The 13,283-nt window shown below is 48.5% G+C and overlaps 1 protein-coding gene across 2 annotated transcripts in view; it reads right to left on the bottom strand.

Moving 5' to 3' along the window:
- The window catches only part of LOC306786409 (anillin-like), a 33,776-nt gene that overhangs the window by 20,084 nt on the left and 409 nt on the right, over positions 1–13,283 (bottom strand). For both annotated transcript variants that reach the window (XM_079297405.1, XM_079297406.1), the window contains exons 2-7: positions 12,738–12,837; positions 12,408–12,575; positions 12,094–12,189; positions 10,437–10,621; positions 10,166–10,258; positions 8,927–9,005 (exon numbers count right to left, since the gene is read on the bottom strand). In XM_079297405.1, the coding sequence (XP_079153531.1) occupies positions 8,927–9,005; positions 10,166–10,258; positions 10,437–10,621; positions 12,094–12,189; positions 12,408–12,575; positions 12,738–12,831 (715 nt within the window). In that variant the 5' untranslated portion in view covers positions 12,832–12,837. The remainder of the gene's footprint in view (positions 1–8,926; positions 9,006–10,165; positions 10,259–10,436; positions 10,622–12,093; positions 12,190–12,407; positions 12,576–12,737; positions 12,838–13,283) is intronic.

Raw genomic sequence — 13,283 nt, 5'->3', positions numbered from 1 at the left:
GGGCGGCGCCTCTCCTTCGGGCTCACTGGGGCTGGAGGGTCCGTCGTTCTCGACGGCTGTGGCATATACGTCCTCGGGGTTGGGTTGGGTGGCCTCCACCAACGCCCGGGCCACGGCACTGGCGACTCCTTCCGATAGGGGATCGGTGGAGATCTCCTCCCCCAGCCCACAGATGGCTTTCTTCTTGTACTTTCGGTGAGGGGTCGTACCTGGTTTCACCACCAGGCTGCGCCACAGCTCCTGGAACACGGGCAGGTCTCGGCCGACCAGCACCTCTACGGGGAGTCCTTCCACTACTCCTGCAGTGCCGACGTATCTACCCCTCGTCGTGTATATCTCGAGGGCGGTGGTGGGGTATTCGCGGGTCTCCCCATGGATGCACGTGACCGCTCGGGTGCCGGTTAGGAGCGGGTACTGAGCAAACGTAGGTCTCACCAAGGTAATAGCGCTCCCGGAGTCCACCATCGCGGAGGCGTCGCGGCCGTTTACTTTGACCGGGGTGAGGGGCATGTGGTCCTCGTGAGTGGCCCAGCATCCGGTAATCAGTCCGCATGGGCGACTCCCCTCACTGGCCGTGGGCATGGGTGCGTCCTGGCGGTGAGGACATTCCCAGGCGATGTGCCCGATCTCGCCGCAGTGGTAGCACCTCCTCTCTTCCGGTCCAAACGCCGGCCGACGTCGGGGAAAGCCTGGGGGAAAGGAGGGAGACACATAGGTAGTTTCCTCCGTTCTCATCTTTTCTTTGCGGGTGGACCCCTCCACTTTCGGGTTTCTTCCCCCACGCACTAACGCTTGTGCTGCGTGGTAACCCTCCATGATCTCTACCAGTTCCTCGAGGTTGCGGGGGTTTCTCTGGCCGGCCAATTTTTTTGCCTCATACGGGAGGGATCTAAGGAATTTGTCCATGACGACACGATCGGTGGGCGACACCTCGGTTGGCTCTGCGTGCAGCCAGGCCGTCGTAATCCTCTTGATCTCATGCATCTGGGCTCGCGGAGAAAGGGAGGTGTCATATGTCCATTCATGAAATCGTTGTGCCTTTATTAACAGCGTGACCCCGCATCGCTGTAACGCTTCCGCTTTCAACACCCGGAAGTCAACTTTTCCAGCGCGCTCTAAGTCCTGATACGTTACTTGCGTTTCGTTGATCAAAAAGGGGGCTATCAACTCAGCCCAGTGCTCTTCTGGCCATTTTTCCCGGAGTGCCGTTGTCTGGAATATCTGAAAAAACACTTCAACATCGTCAGCTGCCGTCTGCTTGAGAAGGAAGCGCGCTGGGTTGGCTTTCTCCACGGTACGTTGCTCCTGTTGTGTCTGTAACATGCCCTTGATTTCGCTTTGCATCGCCTCCGCGCGTTCGGTTTGTACCTCCATATACTTCTCCATGTGTACTTGCTGTTGGTATTGTTGTTGCTGCTGTGCTTGGAGGATTTGCATTTGTACTTGCATGGCTTGTTCGTGGCGTTTTTGGGTTTCCTGGTTGCTAGCGATTAGCCCCGCTAGCAGCTCTTGAAATGGCACCGGGGTGGCCATGCTTACTGGGTCGGTCGGTCTATCGGTCAGTGTTGCCAGAACCGGACTGTGCCCACATTCTCCACCAAATTGTGACAGCCCCCGGGGTGGCAAGGGGGTTTCACGACAACACGGACCAATAAACACAACCAGTCGGTAGATAAATGGTGCAAGTGAGGTTTTTACTGAATATAGAGAGTGGATAGAGGTAGGATAGACACTCAACAATACACTGTCCGCTTTCCAGAGGGATGGTCGGTGTTCACTTCCACGGTTCGGTGCACAACGGGTATTCCTCATACGGTCCAGGGCGCGGGCAGGAGCAGGGTAGTCGTACAGGCAGGGGTCGGGAGCCGGGCGGGTAGTCAGACGTTCCAGGGTGATCAAGGGGTAAGGCAGTTGTCTCCAATGGGTTTGCTTTTTCTCCGTCTCCTTCCACTCCTACTCTCCCCTTAGTTTCCTGTGTCCGGGGCCCTTTTATAGTCCCCTCCTCCTCCTCTGATAGGGTGTGGTCGCTCCCTCGTCTCTCCTCCTCAGGTGTTGCTTGTTGGGCTGATGGTGGTTTGGCGCTCTTTTCCACTCCCTGACATGGGGCTCCGCCTCCATGTCAGGCAATATCGTCCCTCTACCACTTCTCCTCTGAGGTTGCCCCTCCGGCTGCCACAATACATATACATATATATATATATATACACACACATATATATATACATATATATATGTATGTGTATATACATATACATATATATATATATACACACACATATATATATACATATATATATGTATGTGTATATACACATACATACATATATATATATATGTATGTGTATATACACATACATACATATATATATACATATATATATGTATGTGTATATACACACACATACACATATATATATACATATATATATGTATGTGTATATACACATACATACATATATATATACATACATATATATATGTATGTGTATATACACATACATACATATATATATATACATATATATATGTATGTGTATATACACACACATACATATATATATACATATATATATGTATGTGTATATACACACACATACATATATATATACATATATATATACATATATATATATACATATATATATGTATGTGTATATACACACACACATATATATATACATATATATATATACATATATATATGTATGTGTATATACACACACACATATATATATACATATATATATACATATATATATTGTGACAGCCCCCGGGGTGGACAGGGGGTTTCACGACAACACTGACCAATAAACACAACCAGTCGGCAGATAAACGGTTCAAGTGAGGTTTTTACTGAAGGTAGAGAGTGGAAAGAGGTAGGATAGACACTCAAGAACACAATGTCCGCTTTCCAGAGGGAGGGTCGGTGTCCAATTCCACGGGTCGGTGCACAACGGGTATTCCTCAGACGGTCCAGGGCGCGGGCAGGAGCAGGGTAGTCGTACAGGCAGGGGTCGTGAGCCGGGCGGGTAGTCAGACGTTCCAGGGTGATCCAGGGGTAAGGCAGTTTTCTCCAAGGGTTTCTCTGATTAGGCTACTTCTTCGGCTTCTTCTTCCTCCTCTTCTACTCCTACTCTCTCCCGGTTTCCTGTTGCCTGGGCCCTTTTGTAGTCCCCTCCTCCTCCTCTGATAGGGTGTGGTCGCTCCCTCGTCTCTCCTCCTCAGGTGTTGCTTGTTGGGCTGATGGTGGTTTGGCGCTCTTTTCCATTCCCTGACCTGGGGGCTCCGCCTCCATGTCAGGCAATATCGTCCCTCTATCACTACCCCTCTGGGGTTGCCCCTCCGGCTGCCACATACCCCCCCCCTTAAATCCGACCTGGGGGGAGGACTGCTCCAGGAACCTAGGGCGTCCCGTCTTGACAGGGCGTCCGCGTTTCCATGAGCGGCCCCGGATCTGTGGACAACAGAGAAAGCATACGGCTGAAGGGATAAAAACCAGCGGGTGACCCTGGCGTTATTGTCTTTCGTTCTGGACATCCATACCAGGGGGGCGTGGTCCGTGACCAGGGTAAAGTGCCGTCCCAGCAGATAGTATTTCAATTCCCCCAGCGCCCATTTGATGGCCAAACATTCCTTCTCGACCGTGGCGTATCTTGTTTCTCTAGGTAATAGTTTTCTGCTTACGTAGGTGATTGGGTGCTCCTCTCCATCCCTCAGCTGGGACAGGACGGCACCCACCCCGGTCTCGGAGGCATCCGTCTGTACCACCAACGGTTGGGTAAAGTCCGGGGTCACCAGCACTGGTTCGGAACAAAGTGCTTCCTTCAGCTTCTCGAAGGCGTCCTCGGTCTCTGCCGTCCAGACGATCCGATCTGGCAGCCGGTTTTTGGTTAGGTCCGTCAGGGGCGCTGCAAGGGCAGAGAACTGGGGAACAAAACGTCGGTAGTAGCTAGCTAGCCCAATGAATGCTCGTACCTGTTTCTTTGTGCGGGGGCGGGGCCACTCCCGGATCGCCTCGACTTTCCCTACCTGGGGCTTGACGCAGCCGCGGCCGATGGTGTACCCCAGGTAGTCAGCTTCCCGGAGGCCGAGGCGACATTTCTTGGGGTTGGCTGTCAGCCCCGCCCCTCGCAGAGCTTTCAGGACTGCTTCCAGTCTTTGGAGGTGAGCCCCCCATTCCTCCCCGTGTACGACGATGTCGTCCAGATAGGCTGCCGCGTATTCTCGATGGGGACGAAGTACCTGGTCCATCAGTCTCTGGTACGTGGGGGGGGCTCCGTGGAGACCGAACGGCAGCCTCTTATAGTGGTACAGGCCCATGGGAGTAGTGAAGGCCGTTTTTTCCCTGTCTTCGGGGGCCACTGCCACTTGCCAGTAGCCTTTAGTCAAGTCGAGGGTGGTTATGTATCTGGCCCTCCCGATGCGCTCTATCATTTCGTCCACCCTGGGCATCGGGTAGGCATCAAATTTTGAGATGGCGTTGAGCTGTCTAAAATCATTGCAGAATCTGACTGAGCCATCTGGTTTCGGAACCAACACTATAGGGCTGCACCACTCGCTAGTCGAGGGTTCGATGATGTCTGCCTCCAGCATACTCTGTACCTCTCTCTCTATCGCCCCCCGGCGGGCTTCGGGGATGCGGTACGGCCTTAGTTTTACCTTCTTCCCGGGCTCGGTGATTATCCGGTGTTGCACCAGTGTGGTGTATCCGGGGTCCGGGGAGAACACGTCTCGGAACCGATCCACCATTTCCCGGACGTCCTGCTTCTGCCGGGGGGTCAACTCTTCTCCCACGGGTACCTCGACTGGCTCCGTTTTTCCTGGGGGTGTAGAGAGAGAGAAACAGAGCATGGCATCCCTACTCACCCATTTCTTGAGAAGGTTAACATGATAAATCTTCGTCGGGTGCCTTCGACCTGGTTGCCTGACTCGGTAGTTTACCGGCCCCAATCTTTCCATAACTTCATAAGGCCCCCTCCATCGGGCTAAAAACTTACATTCCGCCGTGGGCACCAGGACCAACACCCGATCCCCTGGGTTAAACACTCGGGGTTGTGTTCCCCGGTTGTACACGCGGGCTTGGGCCGCCTGTGCCTCGGCCATGTGTTCTCGGACTATGGGCCAGAGTGATGCCATCCTCACCCTCATCTCCTCGACGTGGTCCACCATGGTGCGGTAGGGGGAGGGTTGGTGTTCCCAGGCTTCCTTGGCCAGGTCGAGTAGTCCCCGGGGTCGTCGACCGTACAGGAGCTCGAAGGGCGAGAATCCTGTAGACGCCTGGGGCACCTCTCTGATGGAGAACATAAGGAATGGCAGCAGTTGGTCCCAATTCTTACCGTCCTGGTCCATGGTCTTTTTCAGCATTTTTTTCAGTGTCTGGTTGAATCTCTCTACTAGGCCGTCCGTTTGGGGGTGATACACCGACGTCCTCAGTTGTGTCACCTTCAGCATGCCACACAGGTCCTTCATGATCCTAGACATGAACGGGGTCCCTTGGTCGGTGAGAATCTCCTCCGGTATTCCGACCCTGGAAAACAACATCACAAGCTCCCTGGCTATGCCCTTGGTGGCCATGGAGCGTAGGGGGATGGCTTCGGGATACCGGGTGGCGTAATCAACAATAACCAGGATGTACCTGTGTCCCCTGTTGGTCTTGGGTAGTGGCCCCACTAGGTCCATCCCGATCCTGCTGAAGGGGACGGTGATGATCGGCAGGGGCACCAGCGGGTTTCTGTGATGGGGTTGTGGGGCCACTTGTTGACATTCGGGGCAGCTCCGGCAGTAATCTTCTACGGCCTTTTTTATTCCGGGCCAGTGGAACCTGGCCCTCACCCTTTCCAGGGTTTTCTCCACTCCTAGATGGGCACCTAGGAGATGGGAGTGGGCTAACTGTAGGACAGAGGGTATAAAAGGACGTGGCACCAGTAACAACCTGAGGGGGGCCCCGTCCCTCATTACTACCTGGTATAGGAGCCCGTTATATATGGCGAAATGTGTGGGAGGGAGGTCTCTTACCCCGTCCAGTGGTCGTCCGTCTACGGCGGCCACCTGCCGAAGGGCGTTGGCTAGGTTGGGGTCCTCCAACTGGGCCGTCCCAAACCTCCCTGTGAGGGGCCCGGGTAAGATGGGCTCCTCCGGGTCCTGGGGAAACAGCCCGGCCAGCTCCTCTTCGTCGAGGGAGGGGGTATCGGCTTCCTCGGGGATGGGCGGCGCCTCTCCTTCGGGCTCACTGGGGCTGGAGGGTCCGTCGTTCTCGATGGCTGTGGCATAGACGTCATCGGGGTTGGGTTGGGTGGCCTCCACCAACGCCCGGGCCACGGCACTGGCGACTCCTTCCGATAGGGGAGAGGTGGAGATCTCCTCCCCCAGCCCACAGATGGCTTTCTTTTTGTACTTTCGGGGAGGGGTCGTACCTTGTTTCACCACCAGGCTGCGCCAAAGCTCCTGGAACACGGGCAGGTCTCGGCCGACGAGCACCTCTACGGGGAGTCCTTCCACGACTCCTGCAGTGCCGAGGTATCTACCCCTCGTCGTGTAGATCTCTAGGGCGGTGGTGGGGTATTCGCGGGTCTCCCCATGGATGCACGTGACCGCTCGGGTGCCTGTCAGGAGCGGGTACTGAGCATACGTGGGTCTCACCAATGTAATGGCGCTCCCGGAGTCCACCATCGCTGAGGCGTCGCGGCCGTTGACTTTGACAGGGGTGAGGGGCATGTGGTCCTCGTGAGTGGCCCAGCATCCTGTAATCAAGCCGCATGGGCGACTCCCCTCACTGGCCGTGGGCATGGGTGCGTCCTGGCGGTGAGGGCATTCCCAGGCGATGTGCCCGATCTCGCCGCAGTTGTAGCACCTCCTCTCTTCCTGTCCAAACGCCGGCCGACGTCGGGGAAAGCCTGGGGGGAAGGAGGGAGACACATATTTATTTTCCTCAGTTTTAATTTTTTCTTTGCGGGTGGGCCCCTCTAAGTTCTGGTTTCTTCCCCCCCGCACTAAAGCTTGTGCTGCTTGGTAACCCTCCATTATTTCCACCAGGTCCTCGATGTTGCGGGGGTTTCTCTGGCCTGCCAATTTTTTTGCCTCATACGGGAGTGATCTGATGTATTTGTCCATGACCACGCGATCGGTGGGCGACACCTCTGTTGGCTCTGCGTGTAGCCAGGCCGTCGTAATCCTTTTGATCTCATGCATCTGGGCTCGCGGAGAAAGTGAGGCGTCATATGACCATTCATGAAATCGTTGGGCCTTTAAGAACAGCGTGACCCCGCATCGCTGTAACGCTTCCGCTTTCAAAACCCGGAAGTCAACTTTTCCCCCGCGCTCTAAGTCCTGATACGTTACTTGCGTTTCATTGATCAAAAAGGGGGCTATTAACTCTGACCACATTCTCCACCAAGTTGTGACAGCCCCCGGGGTGGACAGGGGGTTTCACGACAACACTGACCAATAAACACAACCAGTCGGCAGATAAACGGTTCAAGTGAGGTTTTTACTGAAGGTAGAGAGTGGAAAGAGGTAGGATAGACACTCAAGAACACAATGTCCGCTTTCCAGAGGGAGGGTCGGTGTCCAATTCCACGGGTCGGTGCACAACGGGTATTCCTCAGACGGTCCAGGGCGCGGGCAGGAGCAGGGTAGTCGTACAGGCAGGGGTCGTGAGCCGGGCGGGTAGTCAGACGTTCCAGGGTGATCCAGGGGTAAGGCAGTTTTCTCCAAGGGTTTCTCTGATTAGGCTACTTCTTCGGCTTCTTCTTCCTCCTCTTCTACTCCTACTCTCTCCCGGTTTCCTGTTGCCTGGGCCCTTTTGTAGTCCCCTCCTCCTCCTCTGATAGGGTGTGGTCGCTCCCTCGTCTCTCCTCCTCAGGTGTTGCTTGTTGGGCTGATGGTGGTTTGGCGCTCTTTTCCATTCCCTGACCTGGGGGCTCCGCCTCCATGTCAGGCAATATCGTCCCTCTATCACTACCCCTCTGGGGTTGCCCCTCCGGCTGCCACAATATGTATGTGTATATACACACACATACATACATATATATATACATATATATATACATATATATATACATATATATATATATGTATGTGTATATACACACACATACATACATATATATATACATATATACATATATATATGTATGTGTATATACACATACATACATATATATATATATATATACACACACATATATATGTGTGTGTATATACACACACACATACATATATATACATATATATACATATACATATACATACACACACATACATACACATATGTGTGTGTGTATATACACACACACACATACATACACATATGTGTGTGTGTATATACACACACACACACACACACACACACACACACACACACACACACACATACACATATATATATATATATACATACACACACATAATAGCATAGCAGGTACCAATATTTATATCCATTTGTTTTTATGAGACGCCAGATTTGGATTTTTGATGCTGTGAGCTGGCACACAGATCACAGCGCAGAGAGTTCAGCCAGAATGCGGACCCGAAAACATTTTTGGGGTATTGGTGGACTATTGATTTATGGAACTGTTGGTGATCATTACTCGTCTTGCAAAGTGACACCAGATTGTAACTACACATTAATTCTTAAAAGTAGATGGCCACAGACCAGAATTTAAGTTATACTACTGAATTTATATTATATCGTTCTAGGCGGTTTATAAAATTGTGGTGCTCCAATTTGAGTGACTGTGTATAATGAGGAATATTTTAACAGAGTATCGAGTTATTATGTATTGCTGTAGCCACAATACTGGTCTTGCAGATCAGTTTAAGACATTGTTTGTATCAACCTAATTCTCAACACTATAAGAACTAAATGTGTTTATTTCATCAATGAGGACCGTATAAGGGACAGTCAATTTGAAGTCAAAAGTCTCACCTGAAGATTGCTTCTCTTCACATGATGTCGTAGCCTCAGTGAAGCTGCCATCTATCATCTCAGCGTCACCATCCATGTGCTGGAAGCAACGATATCAGCACCAGGAAACAAATTAAGATATTTATTTGATGTTCATCAATGTAACATAATCAAAGTAGATATACAAGCTAAAAGATAAGGACTACAATACTGCATCTTGCAGTTATTATATTGAGAGTGTAGAATAAAAAGGGCAGGAGGGCATGAAGCAAAGTATTGAAACTCAAACAAAACATCGTACCCTGAATGCCAACAAACACCAAACAGCCATTATAACCAGTAGAGTAGAGCAAGAAATATCAAGGTGGAGTTATGCTGAATAGTCAAAATACATACCCCTCCAAGGTGACTGTATGTAACATATAAAGTTTATGACAAATATAAGAAACATAACATGAATTTGTGACATTCATCTCTGTGAAGCAGTGAGTTACCATGTCATGTCATGGTGGTTCCATTCCGACATCTCAAACTAGAAAAGGCATTTCCTGCTGAAAATGCGTTGGAATGCTGAAAGCTGAAATTAATTGTAAAAAATTGCTGAAAATTAAGAAATGGGAGACTGTCTGAAAAATGTTGAAGCCCGAAAGCAGTTGCTGATATATTTGCCTTGTTCGGTTATTTCATTTAATTCTCATCACTGCCCAAATCCCTATTACCCATTCCGTTGGCTCCAAGTATTGGCCAGTCGTCAAAGCTCAAAAGTGACCAGAAAGAGAAGGGTTATTTGGTCACGGACTCACATCCCAGGGCTTCAAAGGAGGCCAGCGGACTCTCCCTCTGGATCTAGGAACCCAGGCGGAGGGAGATGAGGGGCCAGAGGGGGTCCATCCCTGCTAATGTTTACATTAACCGGTGTGTAAAACAAAAACTCAAACAAACTGGCTCACTAAACATACAAATATAAAAATCACATCCCCAAAAACCTATTTAAAACATGAGTTGCCATTGGTCTGTAGAGTATGTTGCTGTTACTGTACTGAATATACGACATATCATTCAAAGGAGACAACCCATTTCTAAATGCAATAACCATTGTGTATCACTTAATGGCAATCCAAGAACTAAACTGTCTGGTATTGAAACACTATAGACACTTCTCATCTGTCATCAGAGAAATGCTGAAAACAGTCAAGAATTAAGTTTGTTGTAGATGTATATACGCGTGTGTGAGACAGGTGTACAAGATCATAAACCCACCTGCGATAACAAGGGATCGGAGTTGCTCCTTTTCAGCCAGGCGTTCTCACTGATGGGTTGGAAAGGCAACCCGCTCAACTCCTCTTCCCGTTCCTGATCAGTGTAACCATGACAGACATTCTCAAGTTCTTATTACAAATAATCTATGTGTGTAAATGATTTGTATCATCAGGCTTTAGAATATATTTGCTCAACAGAGTACGAGAACATGAGAGCTAGAATGGTGCTGATCAAAGTATGCATTTTACCAAAAGAAGGGCTCTAAACCAACCTGGCGAATGCGAGAAGCCTGCTTGGAGCTGGGTGCTGGGGTGCCGTGGAGTTTCTGCTGAATGGCAGACACAAAGTTGGAGCAGGTCCTCGGGGAGGCGCTGGCAGGGCTTGGGGTTGGATTGGGACCAGCCTGGAAGACCGGCACTTTAAAACGCTCCAGTCGCTGATTAAATTCTCCCTGACCTGGAAGGAAAACATTTATAGAGATTCAAACATAAATAGAAATGAAGAAAAATTTGAATCTAAAACAAATGGTAGAAATATTCTCAAGAAAAGGTAATATAGAGTATCTTCCATTACCATGTTCCAATCTGATATCTATATAACACAGCAGTATTGTGTGCTGCAAGTAGATTTGAGTTAGTAAAGCTGGTTTAGTTGAGCTGCCCTTGACATATATTTTTCCCAGCACCACTGAGCTCTAAGCTGCGTGACAACACTGAATGTCCTTTACTGGATGTGTCCCCATTGCTCAAATATATCTTCTGGAAGTTTGGCAGATCCAACTCCTAGCATGGCTCCAATACTAATCTTTAGCATCCACAGTACTGTAAAACATGAACAGGGGATCTAAAAAAAAACAAAAAAAAAAACACCTGCCAGGCATTGTTCAAGGTCCCATTGATTCTCTTTAGAACTACTTACTACCGTACTAAAAAGCTAGCTAACAAGCTAATTTATGGGGAAAGGTACTTTAAAAATGTGAGGCGACAATTTGGGCTCAGTGCAAACTCAGGGATTAAAGTGAACAACTAATTATACAATAGATAAGTTGCAAGAAAGAATGGTTGGAAATAGATTAATTAAAACTACTCAATTAGCATTAGCATGCTCAATCAGGCTACATCCCCATTATAACAGCTAGCTAGCAAAATCTAGGAGACGGTGTCAAGTTATAAACTGTGTACTTGGCTTGCTGTTTTAACATAAATATCATCAAAGTACCGTATATTGACATCATAGCAGCAACATTACAACTGTTTCTATGTCTGTATGTGTAGAATATGTCACAGAAGTTAATATTTAACAAAACTTTCCTTTGCATTAGACAGTGCAGTAGTGTGGGCTGCACGTGTGATGGAAGGCTGCACTGTGCACGCAGCGGGTTGTCATTTTCCTGGAATTCTGGTAAATGATCTGTACCGGTACATGCGATGAGGGATCATTTACCAGAGTCATCGGAGTGCAGTGGAGGGTTAGAATCCAATGGGCATACTTTTAACCAATATATGCCTTAAGACCTAGTGTTTCTTTTTTATGTGAATGCAAAAATGCCTTAATGCCTGAGCTTAGTCACAATCACATTAGGCATTTGCCTTTCTGAACTTTTTATTAAGGACTTTGCAGCTAAATGTGGCAAATCCTTTAACTGACTGAGAACCCCCAGACTTGGCCCTCTAGCCACTGTCAGGTCTGAGATCACTCAGCCAACCCATCAAAGGAGCCCAGAAATCGAACATTAAAAAAACTCCACAACGAGCCTGGAAACCGGATAATTTGAGTCTCTGCCTTTGATAGTTTATCATATTGTCTTTCATCTATCGTTATTTCAATGTCTGTTAAAAAAAACTAAACAGAAAAGGAAGACTGTATTCTACAAGTCTGATTTTCATCCTCAGAGGTTTTTGAATGTGTGTGATCATATACATCCTCACCAAGGAGACACTCTCTGAAGCCCTTTTCATGGAAGATGACTGATGGGCTGTCAGCCCCAGGATCCGAGAGGCACCGCTGGGCCAGAGGAGCTCCCCCTAAAACAACAAACTACAATATTTATCTAACACACTGGATCCACACAGATTGTTATGCACCTTGACAGTAGTTCTCATTTTGAATGCAGGAAATCCAATTGACTGTTGATCTTGGCTACCGTGGTATCTTGAGCAGTACCATAAACACAATAAACCCAACACTGCTATAAGCCTGTCAATTATTAGCATGCCTGCTTCAACGGTGAAGGTTGGATTACCCTCTCGTCTCTGGGTGAGTTGCTGGACTCTGTACCGGACTGAAGGAACCATCGGCGTGTCCGGCTTTGTGTCTAGCTCAGCTAGGCGTCCAGAGGAGGATGCTTTAGGACTGCGGTTCTCCTGACCAGCTGCCTCCAGACGCCGCCGTTTCTGGCCATCATCCACCTCTGAGACATCAGATAGACTCACAAGGACAAAAGTCACAAATATACCTGCAAAGACTGCTGTGATTATGATAAAGATATGTCTATGAACCTGTATTTGGCAGGTGCTAATTTCATTCTCTGCTATTTGCCTATCAATGATTTTTAATACAGGCAGAATCAAACCTGATGGGGAGAAGACATTGTCTTCAGAATCTGACAACGGTTCTCTCTGTCTTTTCAAGTTGTTGTTGGCACCGTTTTCCTCGCCACCTTCCATGCTGAGCTGCAAACAGTGACGGTAATGACTGTATATTTTTAGATGGCAAACAGTTAAGCACAACAGCAATACGATATGGTAGTTTATTTAGCATTTACTCCCCTCTCAAAACACCTTCTTACTATTAACGTTACTAGGTCATGCAAATAATTATGATGGGCTAACGTTAATATCACATAACTTAGGTAAGAAAAACTCTTAAACGAACGTTGTCTTTGCCAGGAAAAAAAGGCTAACATTATTAAAGCTAGCTTTTAGACGTTTTTACACAGACAGGGGAAGCACTAATGTGGGATAAAAACGCCGCAGGATTATCACAAATAAAAGTAAACGTGCCAACGCCCTGCATTTTACTTTCAGCTCAGCTCGTTTACTAAATTAAACACACATTCTTCGTAGCAAGTTTTGTTAACTGGTCAGCTGACGTTAAATAATGTCACATAACTCGTTAA

Source organism: Melanostigma gelatinosum, assembly GCF_949748355.1.
Source record: "Melanostigma gelatinosum genome assembly, contig: SUPER_1_unloc_2, whole genome shotgun sequence".
Taxonomy (NCBI): Eukaryota; Metazoa; Chordata; class Actinopteri; order Perciformes; family Zoarcidae; genus Melanostigma; species Melanostigma gelatinosum.
Note: the sequence above shows the minus strand (reverse complement) of the source record. Positions and strands in the feature narration are given on the sequence as shown.